This window comes from Drosophila miranda (assembly GCF_003369915.1).
Source record: "Drosophila miranda strain MSH22 chromosome Y unlocalized genomic scaffold, D.miranda_PacBio2.1 Contig_Y1_pilon, whole genome shotgun sequence".
Lineage (NCBI taxonomy): Eukaryota > Metazoa > Arthropoda > Insecta > Diptera > Drosophilidae > Drosophila > Drosophila miranda.
The window spans coordinates 28660359-28679115 of NW_022881603.1; the positions used below are offsets into that span (position 1 = coordinate 28660359).

At 41.6% G+C, this 18757-nt stretch overlaps 1 protein-coding gene across 2 annotated transcripts; it reads left to right on the forward strand.

Moving 5' to 3' along the window:
- The first annotated feature begins 907 nt into the window (after window positions 1-907).
- On the forward strand, window positions 908-18540 carry LOC117189718 (calmodulin). Of its 2 annotated transcripts, XM_033394805.1 has the most exons (5): window positions 908-994; window positions 1631-1753; window positions 6183-6357; window positions 14068-14310; window positions 17814-18540. In XM_033394805.1, exons 2-5 carry the CDS (start codon window positions 1751-1753, stop codon window positions 17840-17842), a joined length of 450 nt encoding a protein of 149 aa, XP_033250696.1. In that variant the 5' UTR covers window positions 908-994; window positions 1631-1750; the 3' UTR covers window positions 17843-18540. The 2 variants fall into 2 exon arrangements, with proteins under 2 accessions (XP_033250696.1, XP_033250697.1); XM_033394806.1 differs by lacking the exons at window positions 908-994; window positions 1631-1753 and adding an exon at window positions 6021-6099.
- Window positions 18541-18757: the final 217 nt, after the last annotated feature.

The window sequence follows — 18757 nt, forward strand, 5'->3', positions numbered from 1 at the left end:
AATGTTGCAGAACGAGCAGTGAGCGTCGGGATTGCTGGGAACTTACTTGTAAGAGTAGAGTAGTTCGGGGGGAGAAATTAACCGCGTCGGCCGTCGCCACGCCTATCTCAAACCGAATAAAATAAAATATAAATTGAAAGAAATAAAATTACAATTTATACATACATATGTATATATGTATGTATATTCTACAAACTCTCCTTCAGTTAAAAGCGCCGGCGCGACCGTTACAGTGAAAATATTAAATATATTTTTGTCTGCCTTACCTCGAGCTTCGGTTTACGAAGGAACGGCAAAGAAAAGAGCCAGAAAAGGCAAAAATTTGGAGATAAGAGCGAAAAAGAGCGCGAGAGCAGAACCGATTCACAGCCAGTTCACTCTCCATCAGGCTCTCGCCGTTGTTGCTGTCCGCCAGTGCTGCCAGAATCTCCTAAGCAAAAATTGCTAGATTTGGGAAGAAAAATTGATAAAAATTATTAAACCATTAATATTTTCATTTACAACAAATATACATATACTTTATCTTAAGAAACATAATTTCGAGTACATTTTTAATAATGTACCGATACTTTGTGAACCACTATTAATCGTAATTTGTGCCGTTGATGAGAAAAAGGTATACAAAATGTAAAAACCATGAAGGAAAATACTAAAATTGCTAGTTTTATAATAAAGTTGCTATTTTAGTTAAAATATATTTAAAAATTGCTAGATTTGTGGCTAATATCCATTTTTTAAAATTGGCCAGATCTAGCTACTAAATTGCTAAACGGACAGCTCTACTCTCCGACTTACTCTCGCCGTTGTTGTTGTCTGCATTACGAGGCGCTCTCTCTTTGCTCTCACGGCTGCGCTGCGAATCGGTACATTTATATTTATAAGGTATATATATTAGTACAACACGTATATATAACATAACGGTAACGGCAGCGGGCACAGTCGAAATTTTGATTTTCTCGTGAACAAGTCGCCTGCGGAAATTCTGATTAGGATCGTGAGTTGCCCAGAGTCCAAATATTTCACCCAAGCACACACTTTTCCAAGGGGCTGCGAGGAGCCGAGGAAAAAAAGATATAAAAGTTCCATCTGCTCTTTTGTGCCTCGACAAATTCCGCGAAAAACAGCCACTAAAACCAAGCAAATAAACGCCAAAGAATATATGAAAACGAGAAATTGAAACAAATATCTGTATAAAACCCGAGTCCGAGCAATGCCTATATGTGCCAGCACTCACCAGATACTATATAAACGAAAATCATGCCGTGTGCGCGCGTGTGTTTGGCATATTTCGCACAAAAGCAAAAAGAAAAAAATTAAAATAAGAAAAGAAAAGCAAAAACTGAATGAAAAGCAACAAAAAATAATGCCAGGGAAAATTTTGTATTAAATTCGGCAAAGCAGCTGCAACGCCAGCAACAACACAACAGCAGCGCGGCACCGTGGAAAACATATCACAAAAGTCTCCGCGGAGCGTCGTGTCTGTGTCTCCCCTTTGGTTCTTTCGTTTGCCAATTGTTGTTCCGTTCCTCTTCAGCTGGAAGAAGTTGTTGCTGCCGCTGCCGCTGTGCCGTCAAGGGTATTCGAGCAACCTGCGTGTTTCCTCACACATCCTTCTTCTTGATCTTTGCAGTGTGTTAAGCGCACACGTAATTCCACTCACACACATACCAACAGCAGCAGCAGAGGCAGCCGCAGCGGATTAACATTTAGTTACTCTTTCCAACAACAACACCAAAAAAAAACAATAAAAATGGTAAGTGTATGAATACCCAAAAACATGTGCATCTCCGTTTTTGTTTATAGAAACAGAATTCACATTTTCCATTGAAATTTCACAAAATTTTGGCGAGAAATCAAAGTCGGACAGCGGCCTCCCATGTGGTGTGATGTGGGGTGGGGAGATGGCTGGAGGGAGAGGCATCCTCACATCCAATTAGATGTTGTTTATATGGTTTTAACGGCTTTCTACACACACGATACCCACACACAAACACACACGTGCACGTAAAAAGCAGCTGTCCCCGAAAATTTCGTTTACATTTCGCACCCCAAAAAATGTTGCTCGGGGGATAGAAAAACTGTTTTTTTTTCCTTTGCTATAAAAAATATATGTGCATACATATTGTTGTTATATATTAACAATGTTACCCCTCAAACGTAATGTAATTCTTAAGAAATTACTCCAATTATAAAAGCCGCCACAGCGGCAATTAGAAACGTTTGAAAACCAGGTTCTAATGACAATTTTCTGTCAAAAGCGTTTGCTCAACAATAAAACGTGTACCCTCAATAGGCAGGTATATTCATCTATTACTGGACGTATCAAATTATTAATTTAAATGGGAGAAAACTTGAAAATAGCAAAGGTGTAATATGTAAAAATGGAAAATATCGCTCTGGATATTCCGGTTTTATGTGGATATTCCATGAGTTATTGATCAGACTTTTCGAGGCCGCAGCACACACACTCCCCATCACTATCAGGTCTCAATTTAATTCCATGACGCTTTCGGCCCAGGCCCACCCTTCAAGCAGGCAGCTCTTATCAGCATCTCGACAACACCTTTGCAACGGTTCACCACTCCCTCTGTTCTAGATCACAATTGTTGAGGAGACTGGAGCGGTTGAAGGAAAGACTATCGTCGAGGCACACCACACGCATGGTCCCAGCAACACCTTTATCAGAAAACTATAGAAAAGCTCCAATTCCTGCTGTTATCATATTTGAAGTGGGGACGGGATCAACAATAATGCCGCCGGACCCGGCATATTGTTGGTCTTTCCATCCTCTTTGCTTTTTTGTTCGCTCCGCTTTGGGCTTGTAATTTGCTTGCGTTTTTATTTACCGCATATTTAGCCGCTAAATTGAGGTTGGAAACGAAATGGGTGAAACAATTCTTTTGGCTTGTGGAATTTCTTTCTCATTTGCTTTGCGCACGCTCTCAGTTGAACCGTTTCGGAGAGGAGAGCGTACTTCGCTTTGCTGGTTCTCTGTCATAACCGTTTCACACAGTTTCTCTGCACTGATGGTGTGAGAGTTCTGTTTAAATGGTGTGAGCTTCCTCTCTCTCACTCTCGCGTTCTGCACAGTTTGTTATCAGTTCCGTTTTCTGCTGCGTCGCTTGCCCGCTCTCACTCACTCTCTCTCTCTCTCTCTGCGAGTTCTTTCCCGTTTCTTTTGGATGTGTGTTTGGTATTTTTCTGTTGCTGCTTTCTGCGTTTTGCACTTTTATCTGCGTGCGCGTTCTTCACATTCGGATTCGTTTCGTTTCTTGCCTACCTTTTGTTGTTTTCTTCCATAACCGTTTCATTTGCCGCATTGCGGCTATTTTGCTGTTTCGCTTTGTGCTCGGCGTCCTCGGTCGTCGTCTCTTTTCGTTTATTCGTTCGGTTCGCTGTGTTGCCTGTCTGCCTTGCCCCTCTCGCTCTTTGTGTTTGTGTGCGTGTGTGTGTGTTGGCGGCTGCCTGTTCCACTTTGCCTTTTATTTTTGCAAAAGAATTTTATTGTAACGGTTCAGCTACCGGCCCCTGGGTGGAGGGGGGTTTCCTGCTAGACGCCGCCTAACCACATAATCCAATTTTCCCGTCGCCTTCTTCCTCTTCCTCTTCCTCCTCCTCTTGTAGATGTACATACATATGTATGTTACTTGTATTTGGCCTTTGCGCCTGTCTTTTGATAAGCAGCGTCCGCGTGTCCCCCCATAGGCAATGGTCGGATGCCTAATTTAATTAGCAATTTTTACAGCTCACGCAACATGCAAACGGCTTTTAATTAAAAGAAATTGTTCTGCGTGCTCCATTGGCCCCTCCTCTCCCCTCTCGATATCTCGACCGCCGTGATTAATGTGTTACAGTTACAGTTACAGTCTGTGCCTCAAAGTCTGCGGATCTTCAGCTAGAAAGGCCGACGGGAAACATATATTTTATTCAACAGTTACAGTTACAGTTGGCTCGATTTGTTTACTTCTTTAAAATTTCTTCGAGTCTGTTGTTTATCATTATACGAGTATCTCGAAAGCCCACAAAATCGCAATCTCTTGATGATATCCGCAGTACATAGCATTTTCTTATGAGTCAGTTTCTTTGGCTGACTTCATCGATCATTCGAATGAACATGATGTGAGGTGGCATTTGAAAGATCCATGAAGAAACCAAGTTACAGCTAAAAAGTGTACTAAAAAAATGAAGCGAACCATTCATAAAATGAAACTTTAATCCACCGGAACCTAACCGGTTTGAGCAGCCGGCAAAGCGGCACAAACTGCTGTAGTCTGGCTGGCAAACTTTTGGCCCAAACAAGTTGAAACTTGTTGGGAGTTGAACTCTTGGCTTGGTCAACACTTGTTCCCAGAAGCATGACTCATTAGTTGGACTTGCACAGCTTGAGTCCTGCTCCAAACGTGGCAATATATTCAGCAGCAAAGAGGGATGTGTCATCCCCCTCTAGCGCTGAGCTGTGGGCGTGTGATTGTGCATACAAATGTGTTACCCTCTCGCTCCACGGATTGCCATTAATGGATCTGCTGGGTGGGTGGGGTCTGTTGTTGTTTGCTACCATTTCGAGAGAGTGGGAGAGAGCCGCAATGCTGAGCTTTAATCTGCGCCGAGCTGCGGGGATTGGGATTGGGCTGGGGCTGGGTGGCTTAGTCATGCCCCCGCAATGACATAACGCTGCTGAAACATTTTTTATCTGCAAGAGGGCCGAGAGCGATAAGCCAAACAAAATTCAATTGAACGCACGACGCCAACGCGACAAACTCTGGTCCAAAACAGGTGCAAACCCAAAAGCAGCACTTAGTTTCTTGACTTTGCATTCCCGATTAGATAAAGCCAACGATCAAGGGGCGCTATAATTCCATTGCCAATTGCTGATTTGGCTTGACTTTAGTGGGTTATGGGCTGCCTTTACTCCCAGCCTTCCCTCAAGCGCTTTCTTATGGCCAGAATCAGACGGAAGTTGTCCATAAAAATGTTGGGCCAGCCGGCATATCAGATTTCTATGATAGTTCATAGTTGTAGTTGTCGCTTGTTATACAAGATAGTGGGCGCCTACCGACGGGGCGTGGTCGGGGCTGATTTTACCTTGAAATGTGCTAGAGTTGAGGGCAAAAAATTGTTACCAAATCTGATTAGATATGCCTGGGAGGGGGATATTTTCAAGTACATTTTTATGTACTTGTGAATTCCAGAGATCTATTACTTCCAAACATCCACTATCCTAGGATGGATCGGTAAACCCTTTTTCCGAGTATATTACGATCGTACAGCCATCAATTACCCTGATCCGTGCCTTTGCAATTGTCAGCTTGAACAAATCTGTATACGTCATCCTCTGACGCAAAGTCAAATTTTGTTTTTGCATTTTTGCCTCATGAATAATGATAATATATTAATAAAAAATACATGCGAGTATGTGTGTAGATATTTTCTTGAGCCTATCGCCTGAGCGCGAATGCTTGCTCACTTTTATATAAAGTGAAGTATGGAAATTATATACGGATAGACAATAATTTCATCCTCTCGAGCATGATGAGACGTTGCAAGATCGTTTCCTGTCTGAGACCCTGACAACTGGCACGTCTCTTGTCACTCATCATTCGTATGACAATAAAAATAAAAAAAAAAATGATGGAAGGAATAAAAAACAAAACGGTTTTGGGTGTCGTGCTGCCTTTTGGCTCTTCGCTCTACCTCTGCAGTTTCGTTTATTCAGTGGCGCTGACGTCAAGATTTTTGTGGATTCAGCGGATACTTAACACCTTTTTTTGAGATACTATTGCATAGATACACAGATACAATTGTATCTCGATTCGACTTGCAAACAAGCAGTCGACAATACGCAAAATTATTCAAACAAAGTACAATTGTTCTCCTTTTTCGTCTTTTGTTATTCCTAATTGTACTCGTTGAGACGTTTTCGCATATGACATTGAAATCCCCAACCCCAACCCCATTCCCATTACCAACCCCTTTCCCATCGTAGTTCTCTTTGAAAACTCATTCTGAAAGTTGTGCCGAGTTCGGAAACAACAAATTTATTATACAAACAAAAAGTTGTGCTCGCATTCGAACGATATATCAAAATACTATATAAAAATGGTGCGATTAGATTAGCAGCTTTTATTAAGTGAAATTATGAAACGTTCTTCTAACCGGTTCCGTGTTTCGTTGCATCTTTCCAGGCCGATCAGCTGACAGAGGAACAAATCGCCGAGTTCAAAGAGGCATTCTCGCTATTCGACAAAGACGGCGATGGCACCATCACAACAAAGGAATTGGGAACAGTCATGCGCTCCCTGGGACAGAATCCCACAGAGGCCGAGCTGCAGGACATGATAAACGAGGTCGATGCCGATGGTAAGTGGGGAGATGGTAGATGGGGATTATAAGCTGCATTTGGGATAGACATGGGCCATAGCCAGGTCCCCGTCTATTTATAAATAATTGTTCCCAAGTCTTTCGGCCTGGGCAAGCGACGAACCAGTCGAATCCCCCTTTAACCCGTTTCTGGCCAAATCTATTGCTGTTCTCTGGCCTAATCCCAGACACATACATATCAGACCCGATACACGGCAAACAATGGGGAGAGGAGGAACGGCAACAACAGCAAAAAGGAAAAATCATTTTGTCGGCTAAAAATATGCAACAAAAACACGTCATAGGCATTAAAAATAGATGACTGAAATATTTTGTCTGTTGTCTTGTCTTTGGCAGCTGTCAGAATTTTGTTTTGTGTATTTTTTGTTTTTCCTGGTTTTTGTTTTTGACAAAAGGTGGTTGTTCCGTTAGACTGGCTTTTGGTGTAACCGAAACGCACATTCTTTTGCCGAAGAGGAAGATCGGTTTTTATTTTGGTACACTTTCTGTATATTTAACCGATTCGTGGGGGAAATCGCGCGAAAGGCGCCTCGCGCCAAATATTAAAAATGTGTTGCCTGATTTTATTGCGAGGTGTTTCACCTTTTCGCCGAGAACTAGAAGGCAGCGTGGCACCAACGGTGGATGGAGAGAGGGAGAGGGGTTGCGAAAAATGCAATTCCATGATTATTTTATGTGGACGTTTTTTTTTGCAGCTTAATGCAGTTCCAATAGCAGTCGTGGAGGATAATTAGTACCACATTTTAATTAATTTTAAACATACTCGTATTTGTTGTTGTTGATTAAAAAATTTTGCAGATTACAAATTCCGCTCGTCTAAACTTTGTCTGGCGGTGCGTTTAAAGTGCCATTAAATTGTTAGTGGCAATATATTAAACTAGGCCATATCCTGCTCCCTCCCACTGTTTTCGCTTACACACTCCGTCTCTCTCTCTCTCCCTCTCACTCTGTCCCTGTCTCTGTTCCTGTCTTTGTGTATGTCTGCCTAATCATACATAGCGCTTCTGTTGCACAAGAAGAATGAGAGAGGAAAGCGTAAGAAATAAATCAGAAACAACAAAAAGCAACAAAAATTGTATTTGCCTGCAGCAGGAGGCTGCCTGTAAGCCCCTCGCTCTCTCTGTCCTTCTTTTGCAAGTGTTTTTGTCATAGCTCGCAAATAACTGTTGACACTTTCGGCGTGTCTGATAAAAACCTCTCATTGACGGACACATTGAGAAAATGGACTGAAAAGACCCGATCAAATCTGTTTTTGCTCAACTCGCTCTTCGCTCAAGCAAAGACCGATTTTTTCACTTCTCTTTTGTTCCTTTTTTTCACTGAGCATCTTGTCGCGAGTGAACGAACAAAGTGTCTTTTGCGTATGTATGCGTGCTTGTACGTGTGATGCTTATGGCAACTATCAAATTTTGTGAATTCTATACGGTTTGACTATTGGAGCTTAAAATTAATCGTGAAAAGCAAAACGAAAATGTTCGTTTGCCAATTTTGCAAATAAATACATACATATATGTACATATTACAATACAATAGCCCAAAAGATGCGGAAAACATGAATAAATAAACATATACACGAAAAAAAAAACTAAAAACACTTTACTCTTTACACTTTTTTGGTTCTGCTCATCTAAAGACACTTTTGCTGTGAGCGCTTGACCAAAGTGTCTCTCTAAGTTGTTATTGTGAGACACGATCGTGTGTCGGGCTCACCCGAAAACCCGAAACACATAACACAAGCGAAGAGACAAAAAGTGTTCTGCTCAGTGAGAGACCGTGTCTTCGTCGTCTTTTTCGGTTTTGTCAGTGACGAGACAGCAAAGGGAAAAAGTGTTGACCGTCGTTTGCGAGCTATGGTTTTTGTTGTCTTCCTCTCTCTTTCTCTCTGTGTGTGTGTGTGTGTTATCCTGTGGCTTCTCTTGCACGCATGTGCATGAAAATATCCAGGACAAAATCTGCAAAATTTCTGCACAGCAGCAGCGCAGACTCCTGAAGGAGCTGTCGTTGGGGAAAGAGAGCATGAAAAGAGGGGCCTGAAGGGGTAGCACCACTTGACTGCTTAACTGTTTATCAGAGTTAAATTGGCTTGGTTTGTGGGGGCTATCATTTGGGAGTCAACTTTTTGGCAACTTTGTTGGGTGGCAAATTGCCCTCCCATTCAAGAAAATCCTGTTCTGTAGGTGAACCTACCTCCCTCAAGGCCTCCCCATAAGTTGTAGATCAGATCTTATAGAAGTGGATGAATCACCAGCGACTCCACCCACTCGTACATACACACTTGATCATAATAATAGGTACACACATCTACGTAAACTTTAACATAACAGAAAACGGTTTTATGCAATATATTAAGCTTAAAATTCTCAATTATTCCTTAAGTATCTGTTTTCAATCAAATAAACTTGATTATATTATAAGATAATGTTATACAAGAAAATAGATGCATTTGTACTTCCCAGTCAATATCATGCTGCTCAAAATAATAGGTACACTTCAAGTATTGTTATGAAAAAAGTTTGTTAACTGGTTATTATTATTTTTTAGTTGCCTAAATGGGATTTGATAGTTAATATCCGATGTATCCACCTTTATTTTTTGTCACCTTTATAATTATTTTTGGCGTATTTTTAATAAGCGTCTGGCAGGTGTCTCATAACACAATTTTTGGATGCCCTCGCATAATTTTTGATTATTTGAAAATGAAAACTTAGCTAATTTTGTTTCGTAAATCTGCCCACAAGTTTTCGATTGGATTTAATTCGGAAAATTTAAGAAGCCACTTTAAAACGTCTATTGTTTGGTCCTCAAAAGCTTGGATGTGTGCCTTGGGTCGTTATATTACTTAAATACCCAATGGAAACTCATGTTTTCTTCAGCATAAGATAGCATACCTGTCTGCAATCTGGGTTTGTATTGCTCAGCGTCCATTCTGTTCGTTGTCAGGAAAAATGGACCTACGCCGTACCAGGATGAGCAGCCCCATATCTTTAACTGGCACCTCCATGTTTGACAAATTTTTTTTGTGAAACATGGATCAAAATTCTTTCTTTTAAGGCTTCCTACATTGCTTTCACATTCATTCCCTAATAAATTTATTTTAGTTTCGTCGCTCCATAAAAGGCTTCTCCACTTTTTCTCTCCTGCGCATCCTGCGCAGTCTTTATGATCTTTAGCAAAAGGTAAGTGGGACCTTTCTTTCTATTCTCCTTGGAAGGCTGGCTTGTTGTAGCCGTCTACGGATCGTTGGAGCACTAACTTCTAGTGCAATTTCTGATACAATAGCCTTTGACGACTTAAATGGGTCCTTATTCCTCAAAGAAAAGTATGTAGTGGTCACGTGTTATGGTTGTTTTCTGTGGCTTTCCGCGAGTTTCCTGACTAGGTTTTTATTTTTAAAGCATTTCAACAAAATAATGAAACCTTTTCATTAATTTAGCAATGGCCCGAAGAGATTGGCCTTCTTTTTTCAGACTAAGAGCCAATTGGGCTGTACAATAAGACTTTCGGCCTATTCTTGTAAAAAAAAAAATAATTATTTGTTTATATTTAGACTGTAGTTAAATGAAATGGATGTTTAATTGCCAAAAAGCCAAGAATTTCCAAATTATTCACTTGATATTCAAAATTTACTGACACTGTACCTATTATTTTGATCAGCCAAAATGTGATGTCAACTCGCAATATCGCTTAAAGCTCTGTTATTCGGCGGTTTCCCTGTTTCTTTTTTTTTTGTCACGAAACTGTAATACATTGACAAATAAAACATACCAAAAAAAATTTCGTTTTCAACACTTAAAGTACGATAAAACTAATTATTAATGAAAACGTGTACCTATTATTATGATCAAGTGTGTATGTCCCACTAACGTAGGCCCACTCCAAAAAGAGCAACGGAAAGTAAAAAAAAAACGAGGGGGAACGTTGTGAGTTTCTGCGGACACCGCAACTCTACAGTTATACCCGATACTAAGTCAATATGGCTCTCCTCCGGCAGACGCCGCTAATATTAAACGACACGACCAAGAATGCGTGCGTGAGAGACAGAAAATCAGTCTGAGCGTGACGTCGGGCGCTGCGTAGCCACTGCAAATTTATTTCTTGCTTTTGGCTACAAAAATGATCCAATCTGATCCTGATTCAGCAATTTGATAGATATGGTCATTATCTATGATTCTGCGTTTTTAGTTTTCTCGAATGTGCAATATTGTGGATGCAACAGATTTTCGTCCTTTGTGGGGGCGGAAGGGTGTGGGGCGAAATTCTGAGATATACGTTTTATAGTGAGATCTAACAGAAGTGTAGATACAAAATTTGGTTACTCTAGCCATAATAGTCTCTGAGATTTGTGGATGCCCCAGATTTTCGTCCTTTGCGGGGGCGGAAGGGGGTGGCGAAATTTGGACACGAAACGGTCAAGGTCCGATATCACAGGAGTGTGGATACCAAATTTGGTTGCTCTGGCTCTTATAGGTTCTGAGATCCTTGAACTCATATTTTGCAATTGGCAAAACCGACGATGAAACCTGTGTGTTAGAGAGAGACAGAGCGAGAAAGAATGAAATTGTTTTCTTGATTCTGGCTATAATAATTATACGATCTGGTTGAGATTTTACACTCTATAACATATAGTCATCCTCTACGATTCTGCGTTTTTGGTTTTATCGTATCTTTAAAAATGTGGATGCCACAGATTTTCGTCTTTTGTGGGGGCGGAAGTGGGCGGGGCGAAATTCTGAGATATACGTTTTATAGTGAGATCTAACAGAAGTGTGGATACAAAATTTGGTTACTCTAGCCTTAATAGTCTCTGAGATTTTTGAATATCCCCAGATTTTCGTCCTTTGCGGGGGCGGAAGGGGGTGTGGCGAAATTTGGACACGAAACGGTCAAGGTCCGATATCACAGGAGTGTGAATACCAAATTTGGTTGCTCTGGCTCTTATAGGTTCTGAGATCCTTGAACTCATATTTTGCAATTGGCAAAACCGACCATGAAACCTGTGTGTTAGAGAGAGACAGAGCGAGAAAGAATGAAATTGTTTTCTTGATTCTGGCTATAATAATTATACGATCTGGTTGAGATTTTACACTCTATAACATATAGTCATCCTCTACCATTATGCGTTTTTGGTTTTATCGTATCTTTAAAAATGTGGATGCCACAGATTTTCGTCTTTTGTGGGGGCGGAAGTGGGCGGGGCGAAGATTTGAAATATTTTTGTAGCAGTGACATCACAGAAGTCTGGATCCAAAACATCGTAGCTCTAGCTCTTATAGTCTTTGAGCACTATGCGCTGAATGGGACGGACAGACGGACAGACGGACGGACGGACAGACGGACAGACGGACGGACGGACGGACAGACAGACATGGCTCAATCGACTCGGCTATTGATGCTGATCAAGAATATATATACTTTATGGGGTCGGAAACGATTCCTTCTGGACGTTACACACATCCACTTTTACCACAAATCTAATATACCTCAATACTCATTTTGAGTATCGGGTATAAAAATACAGACACTGACGGAAACATTAAACATTCATTACTTAACATTTTGTTGGCGTCGTCTCCCGGCCAGTTGACGATGGCCAGCCCCAGTACCCAGTCTCAGACGCAGTCCCCGTCTTCCGTGCCCGTTCCGTGTTGCATACAAACGACCGCATTAGATTCCAGAGGGTATATGGCGGCGGGAGGGAGTTTTGCATGCAAATGGTATTGTCCAGCGAATATACAAATAAAATTGATAGAGTGGAAAAAATGGCAAGACACGTCGAGACGGGGACGGGTAGGGGGTAGGGGGACAGATGACAGACCAACGGAATCACCATGTGTTATTTATAGAGTGCGGCACGAAGCGGGGGTATTGGGGCTGGCTATTGGAATGGATGCCCCAAACTAAATTTAGCGATGCCACTGCAGAGAGCAGCGGCGGCAGCAGCAGCTTCAGCACCAGAGGGAAGCAAAACTTATTAAAATTTTAAATTGTCTGCAAAATTTTTTGCACTACGTTGCGGAATCACCCGAGTGAGGAGAAAGAACTGAAGGCGTAATGGAAACCGAAAACCTCGCCAGACATGGCCCATCATCATTGTGATCATCATCGTGGTGGGGATCATCATAATTGGTTCTGGGGCTCTTCTGTGGGCCCGGTCTAAGAAGCGTCTAACAAAAATGGCAACAAATTTCTCAATGATTTGTGTCTGTCTCGATTTGTGGTCTGTGTCTGTGTGGGGGGCGGGTGTTTCTTCTGGTATTTGGTTTGGTTTCTTTCTTTTTTCTTGGGGAATTCCTATCGACAAAGCCAAAAGCAACAGAAATCGCGTCAAATGTTTTAAATATAATCATAAACAAGCGCCCGCCGGCGGCCACCCAACAAAATCCCAAAATCGAAAGAGAAATGAACCGAAGTCGATGCCGATGCCGAAGCCGATGCCCACCCGTCGATATTTTATTGAAGGAATATATTTTTGGATTTCTATGTTGCCGAATTGAATTGAATAATAATAATACTTAAATTAGCCAGCCCCAAGTGCAATAGCAATTTTTGTTGTACTTATTTCAATCATTATTTATTTGTTGTAGATCAATTAAATGCGATTCGATTTCCTTTCCTTGTGCTTTTTTGTATATCCTCTAATTGTGGCAGCTTGCCTCAGGTGTTTGGATCGACGAACAGATTCATTTGTGGAATAGATTTCCCTCGAGGTTTCGCTAGGGTGCAAATACCATCAATTTCAGTGTCTGAAGGTCTAAAGGTCTTGTGGTAACCCTTAACCCTCCTTTGTTTTCCTTCCTTCTCCTTCTGCATATCTTTGTCATTAAATCTAAATTCCACTTGAGAAAACAAGTTCAGCTTGAGTTCAAAGGAGCGCTGAATCCCCATTTTGTTTTCAGCAATTATATCTAAAAAGTTTTTGACCCGAATAGAAGCCATTCTCGGGAAAGTACGAGTCGTAAAAATACACATCAAAATGATACTCCATTTGGATGGCTAACATTTTCTCATGTTTTTTATTATGCTTACCATTTTATAGACGAAAGAGTCAGGGCCCGGCCTGGCCTGGCCTGGCCTGGTCGAGAGTCAGTCAATAACAATTAAGGCCAAAAATGCTCCTTCTGTATGCATTATCGCTGTTCAAAACTATTTACCAACTTTAAACAGAAAATTTTTAAATTAGTATAACAAGAATTTCGGTTCAACCACTTCATTTGTGTTTGACTTTTTTTTTTCGTGCTTTAGAAACCCCCTCTGGAAAATGTTTGGTAAATTCTTTAGCAAATTTTCATTCCGCCAGACCAGGGCCAAAGGAGATAAGCGAGGGAGAGACAGAGAGAGAGAGTGATTTGACAGAGAGAGAGAGAGTGATTTGACAGAAAGAGTCTTAGCCAGGCTTATCTTTGAAGCGGCACACGTGTGCCCAGGCCAGATAGAAGTTGGGTGGTGGGGGGTTGGAATAAGTTTGTCTGGGGCTTAGGCAAATTTGAAATATGCCAGGGATTTGTCGAGAAGGTGAGCGAAGCAAAACAAGGCTTTAAACAGTGTACACAGCCGCTGGAAAAAAAAGAGTGAGAGACTTTGCCTTAATCCTAATCCTGTTTGTGGGTAAAATTATTATAATGATGTTCCCCAAGAGCAGGCAATCAAATTAATTGATTAATTGATAATCTCATTATTTCCCCCGCACAGGCAACGGTACCATTGATTTCCCAGAATTCCTTACCATGATGGCACGCAAAATGAAGGACACCGATAGCGAAGAGGAGATCCGAGAAGCCTTCAGAGTGTTCGACAAGGACGGCAACGGCTTCATCTCAGCGGCTGAGTTGCGTCACGTGATGACAAATTTGGGCGAGAAGTTAACAGACGAGGAGGTCGATGAGATGATCCGCGAGGCTGATATCGATGGTGATGGTCAGGTCAATTACGAAGGTGAGTACGGAGAGCCTACTGACGGGGGCACTGTATGGGCTGCAATTTGTTTGGGTTGCGTGCTGGCTTTGGCCCACTAATTGTATTGTATCGGCGTGCCATTGTTTCACCAAAGATTCATCTGTGACATATCCCATTGGTTGCACTTGGTTGTGTCATCCGATGCACATGATCTCTCGCCTTGTCCCGCTCTGACTCACATGGCCGGCCATACGCTTGCCGATCACGAAAAGTATATAGAAAAAAAATGAGCATCTCTCAGTATTTTATACGAATTTTTCGGGTTTTGTGTTATGTGTTCTTCGTAATTTTTTAATTGCTCGAAAATTGAATTTTCAATTGAGCAAACGAAGATACGTGTTTGTGAAAAGCGCGTCGGCGGAGAAGGGAGCGTGAGGGAAAAAAACACAAAGCAATCATCATGATCATCAAAAAGGAAAAAGCAATAAAACAAAAACAACAAAAAATTGCAGAAAATCGAACAAGTTTTGGACTAGAATCTTATGCCCACTCCCATTCCGGTCTCTTCCCTGAAATTTCCTTTTGTTGTGAGCACACAGCCAATCCGCCAAAGTAGCTATTAAAATCGGGCAATCGCACTGATCTTTATATACATATATATGTACCTATATCCATGTATACTCTGGGATATAAGAGTATGCTTCAAGTTGAAATAAAAATCGTGTTTGGTGCCTCTGCAAGCATTTTTCGGATCAAGTAGATTAATCACAAGTAATTTATGAACAAAATACATAAAAAATCAAACAGTTTGAAACAGCATTCTACGAAACGAGAGAAGAGATTGAAATGCCAACAGAAATGATGATCTGGTCAATGATCGTGATGAGGTTCAGGGGAAACCATTTAGCAGAGATTAAGGGGAATCAGATCAGATTTATAATTGAGAATTGAAAATAACAATAACCATCCTTAAAGCTATACGGCGGGATATCCACTTTGTCAATCAAAAAGCCGACTGCTATAGAGGATGAACGCCCAAAGGACTGCCTGCTACGACACTTTCCACTTTTGAAACATTTCCCCTCCTTCCATTATCAGAATCTGTAATTTGTTCTTTTTTTATGTCTTTTGCTGAAAATTGAAATGTTTTTAAAAGCAAAATTAAATGTCGCGCGTAAATTCCATATTTAAATGATTAACCAGTAGAGCAGAGGGAGGCAGGGGGCAACCGAGAGGAAGAAACAAGAATAAAATAAAATATATTTAAATACAAATTTTTAAATTCTGAGGATCGTTCTCTCAGTCAGCAGCGCCTGGTGGCCATTTCGCTTATTGCCAATTATCCAAAGTCTTTATTGTTTTCTTGCGGCTTCAGTACAGGGGCCGGCCCCCATCTCCATTTCCTGCGACACCCCTTTGGACATTTTGCAAGGGGTAATATATATCTATATACAAAAATATATGGTGGAAACAATGACCGTGTGTGTGTGTGGGAGAACATCCAATTATTGGAGCATGGGAATGAGACTTACTTGGCCCCTTGCCAAATATAAAAATGTTGTCAGAAAAGCAAAAAGGGAGCTGTCTGAAAAACAGCAGCGGCAGCGGCAAAAAATGAACAACAGCAATGGCAGCCTCAAGTCAGAAATCAAATAAAATGTTTAACAAAATACAATGAAGAAACAAATTAAACATTAGCCCAGCAGCAACGTGGCAAGGGACAAAAAGTGGGCGTTTGTCACAAAGAAATTAAAAATATACCGAAGCTTTGGATACCCTCAAAATAGACCAATTAAATACAAATCGTGTACAAACTAGCGATTTGTTTGCTGAAAACCTATAGCAATATTGTGGTGTTCACAAATCGGGTCGGTTGCAGGGGCTTAGGCAAGAGCTATGGGCATTATGGCACTGCTTCTTGATCTGTGCTGCCTGTAATATACCCTCTCTCACCTGCAAGGGTATACAAGGCAAGGCCATGCACAAGGGAGGGTGACAGGGGCGGCGGTGATCGGTGAGAGTATATATAAACAAAGCGAAGAAAGATAAACACCAGAACTACAAAATCGCCAAACATCGTGGTGGAGGGAGCTTGGCAAGGACGGAAAGAAAATTCATGAAAATTTGCTAAGCACGAGCGATAGTCCTCCAGCAGAGGCAGCATTGGCAGCACTGGGCGCGGCAGATAGAATAGGTTGAAACGCGATCGGGTCTAATTTCATTTTAATTGCTCCCCAACCGGCAGCGGACTCGACTCGCGAGAATCCCCAATAATCGCCCCAAATGGGCTGTGGGCTGATGTTTTTCGAACGGAGATGTAATCAAAAGGGGCGCGAGCTTCCCGTGGCAAATGTCAAGGTCTATCCGAGGAGCGGGGGGGGGGGGGGGGGGGAGGGGTGTCGCGGGTATTTTGCATTCTGGGTAAGCCCATTTCCGGGCGGGCCTGAACTTTGGCCCATAAACATTCTTTGGTTCTCTGCGTTCTCCATTCCAATAACGTTTTAGAGAACAGCTATTTCTCTTGCTAAAAATTGAAAAATGCAAACACCTGATAAATTGGGGACACACACATGTACACACACACACACCATTTACCATGTACATAAGGAAGAGCCTCGCACCGTCACTACCACTTCGTCTTGCTCCCCATTATCAGGCATTGATTGAGTCAATGAAGCAAAACTTTTTTTATCGACTGTGTCGCATCTGCTGCTGCAGAGGCTGCAGTCTGCAGGGAAGTCTTTATATTGCGTTCGCAGCAGCGAATGCTGCCGCTGCCGCTGCTATGCGAGTTTGCTATGCTTTGCCTCTTCCGCTACTCCGGCAGTCTCTGCCTCTCCCTCTCCCACAGTTCGAGCTGCTGTCTCTGCTGGCTCTGCTCTCCGCTCTCTTCTTGAGGTGTAGTTGACGAAAGGTGAGCTATTGCCACTCTTCGTTTGACGCGACAAACAAAATGGAAACAATTCACGAAACTTGCGTGAGAGCACTCTCTGGGAACTGTCTCTGCCAGTCTGATTTCTATTTTCGGAAGATCGAAAAAGATTCTATAATCTCCGAGTCTTTGCACTTAGTAAATCTGCCCTGGCGACACTTGTGTGTGCCAGTGTGTGCGTGTGGGTGTGGATGTGTTGCTGCGTTCTCATCGGGCGTCTCGTGACTGACTCGTTTGTCTTATTGATTGGCTGCCTGCCTCTGTAGCCCGTCCACACCACAGGGTGTTGTTGTTGCACTGCTTGTTGTGCTGATTAATTGCCGTCTTAATTTAGTAGAAGGTTAATGACAGCACTAAGCTCTGGTCGATATGTGATTTGCTGTGTCAAGTTCTGCACTTGCTGCCACCTCATGTTGACAAGGCAAAGTGGAATATTTCTCTTTAATTTATTACTATCCCAATGAAAAACTTAACTAGTACTCGTCCATGTTTTTTGTGCTGCCTCAGTGCCTGCTCTACTTAACTTGTGTTCTCCGTCGGAGATCGTAGAGAATTATCGTAGAGAATTTCCATACTAATCGATACACTTTTTTCGTTCCTTTCGTTACAGAATTCGTGACCATGATGACATCGAAGTGAAGCGTTAAATTATTTCTTTTTAAGCCTTTCTATTTGTTTAAGATGTTGACGAAGACTGTAGCTGTGCGCAATAACATCGCGCCACGCTGTTGCTATGGACCCCAGTAAAAGATTTTAAAAACAACATAAAACAAAACAACAAAGAGTTAAGCAAAAAACAACAACAACAAAAAGCAACATGAAGAGGAGGAAGAAGAAGCAAAAAAACATTTAAGAAACTTTAATACAAATGAAACCTACACTTAAAGAAACGCAAACGCAAAAGCAAAAGTAAAAGTAAATGCAAATGCAAATTTAAACAAGCAACACACATGAACGAACATCAACCAAAAAGTCCTGATAAAATTACACACCAACAAACAAATTTGTAATGCAACCAAACAACAACAAGAACAACATACAATTTACATTTACCAGAAGTAAATCGAATGTTATCAAGAAATACTAAACGAGAAGAACAAGTACAAGCACAAGCCCGCAGTATCGGGAGAAGAAGTCAAAAGCAGCAGCCGCATGAGGGCCCCCCCTTCCGCTCGGGCGTCGGCGCCATCTGGCGACGACAACTGAAGCGGCTGCCTTTTGGTTTTCTCAGTTTTCCTTTTACGAAGAACAAGAAGAAGACTCGAATCTGTAGCTAATGGATAACAAAACCAAACTGTGTGTAGGTATTAACAAAATTTTTGTCGATTTCGTTGCGAGAGAAAATTAAAATAAAATAAAATAAAATAAAAGCTAAACAAACAGCAAATAAAAACTAAAAACTAAAAAACTGTTAAAGAAAGAATATTCGAAAATTTTTGCAAGCTGGCAAAGTTTATATAGACACACTACCCACATCCAGAACCACAACCACAACTACACCCTCACATTTACACAGCACACCAATACAAACACCAACACACATACACACAGACA

Bases quoted from the DNA above. Each gene is read 5' to 3' on its own strand.
- LOC117189718 (XM_033394805.1), top strand. The intron at 6,358-14,067 runs GTAAGTGGGGAG...TCCCCCGCACAG, and splicing joins AAACGAGGTCGATGCCGATG to GCAACGGTACCATTGATTTC. The intron at 14,311-17,813 runs GTGAGTACGGAG...CTTTCGTTACAG, and splicing joins TGGTCAGGTCAATTACGAAG to AATTCGTGACCATGATGACA.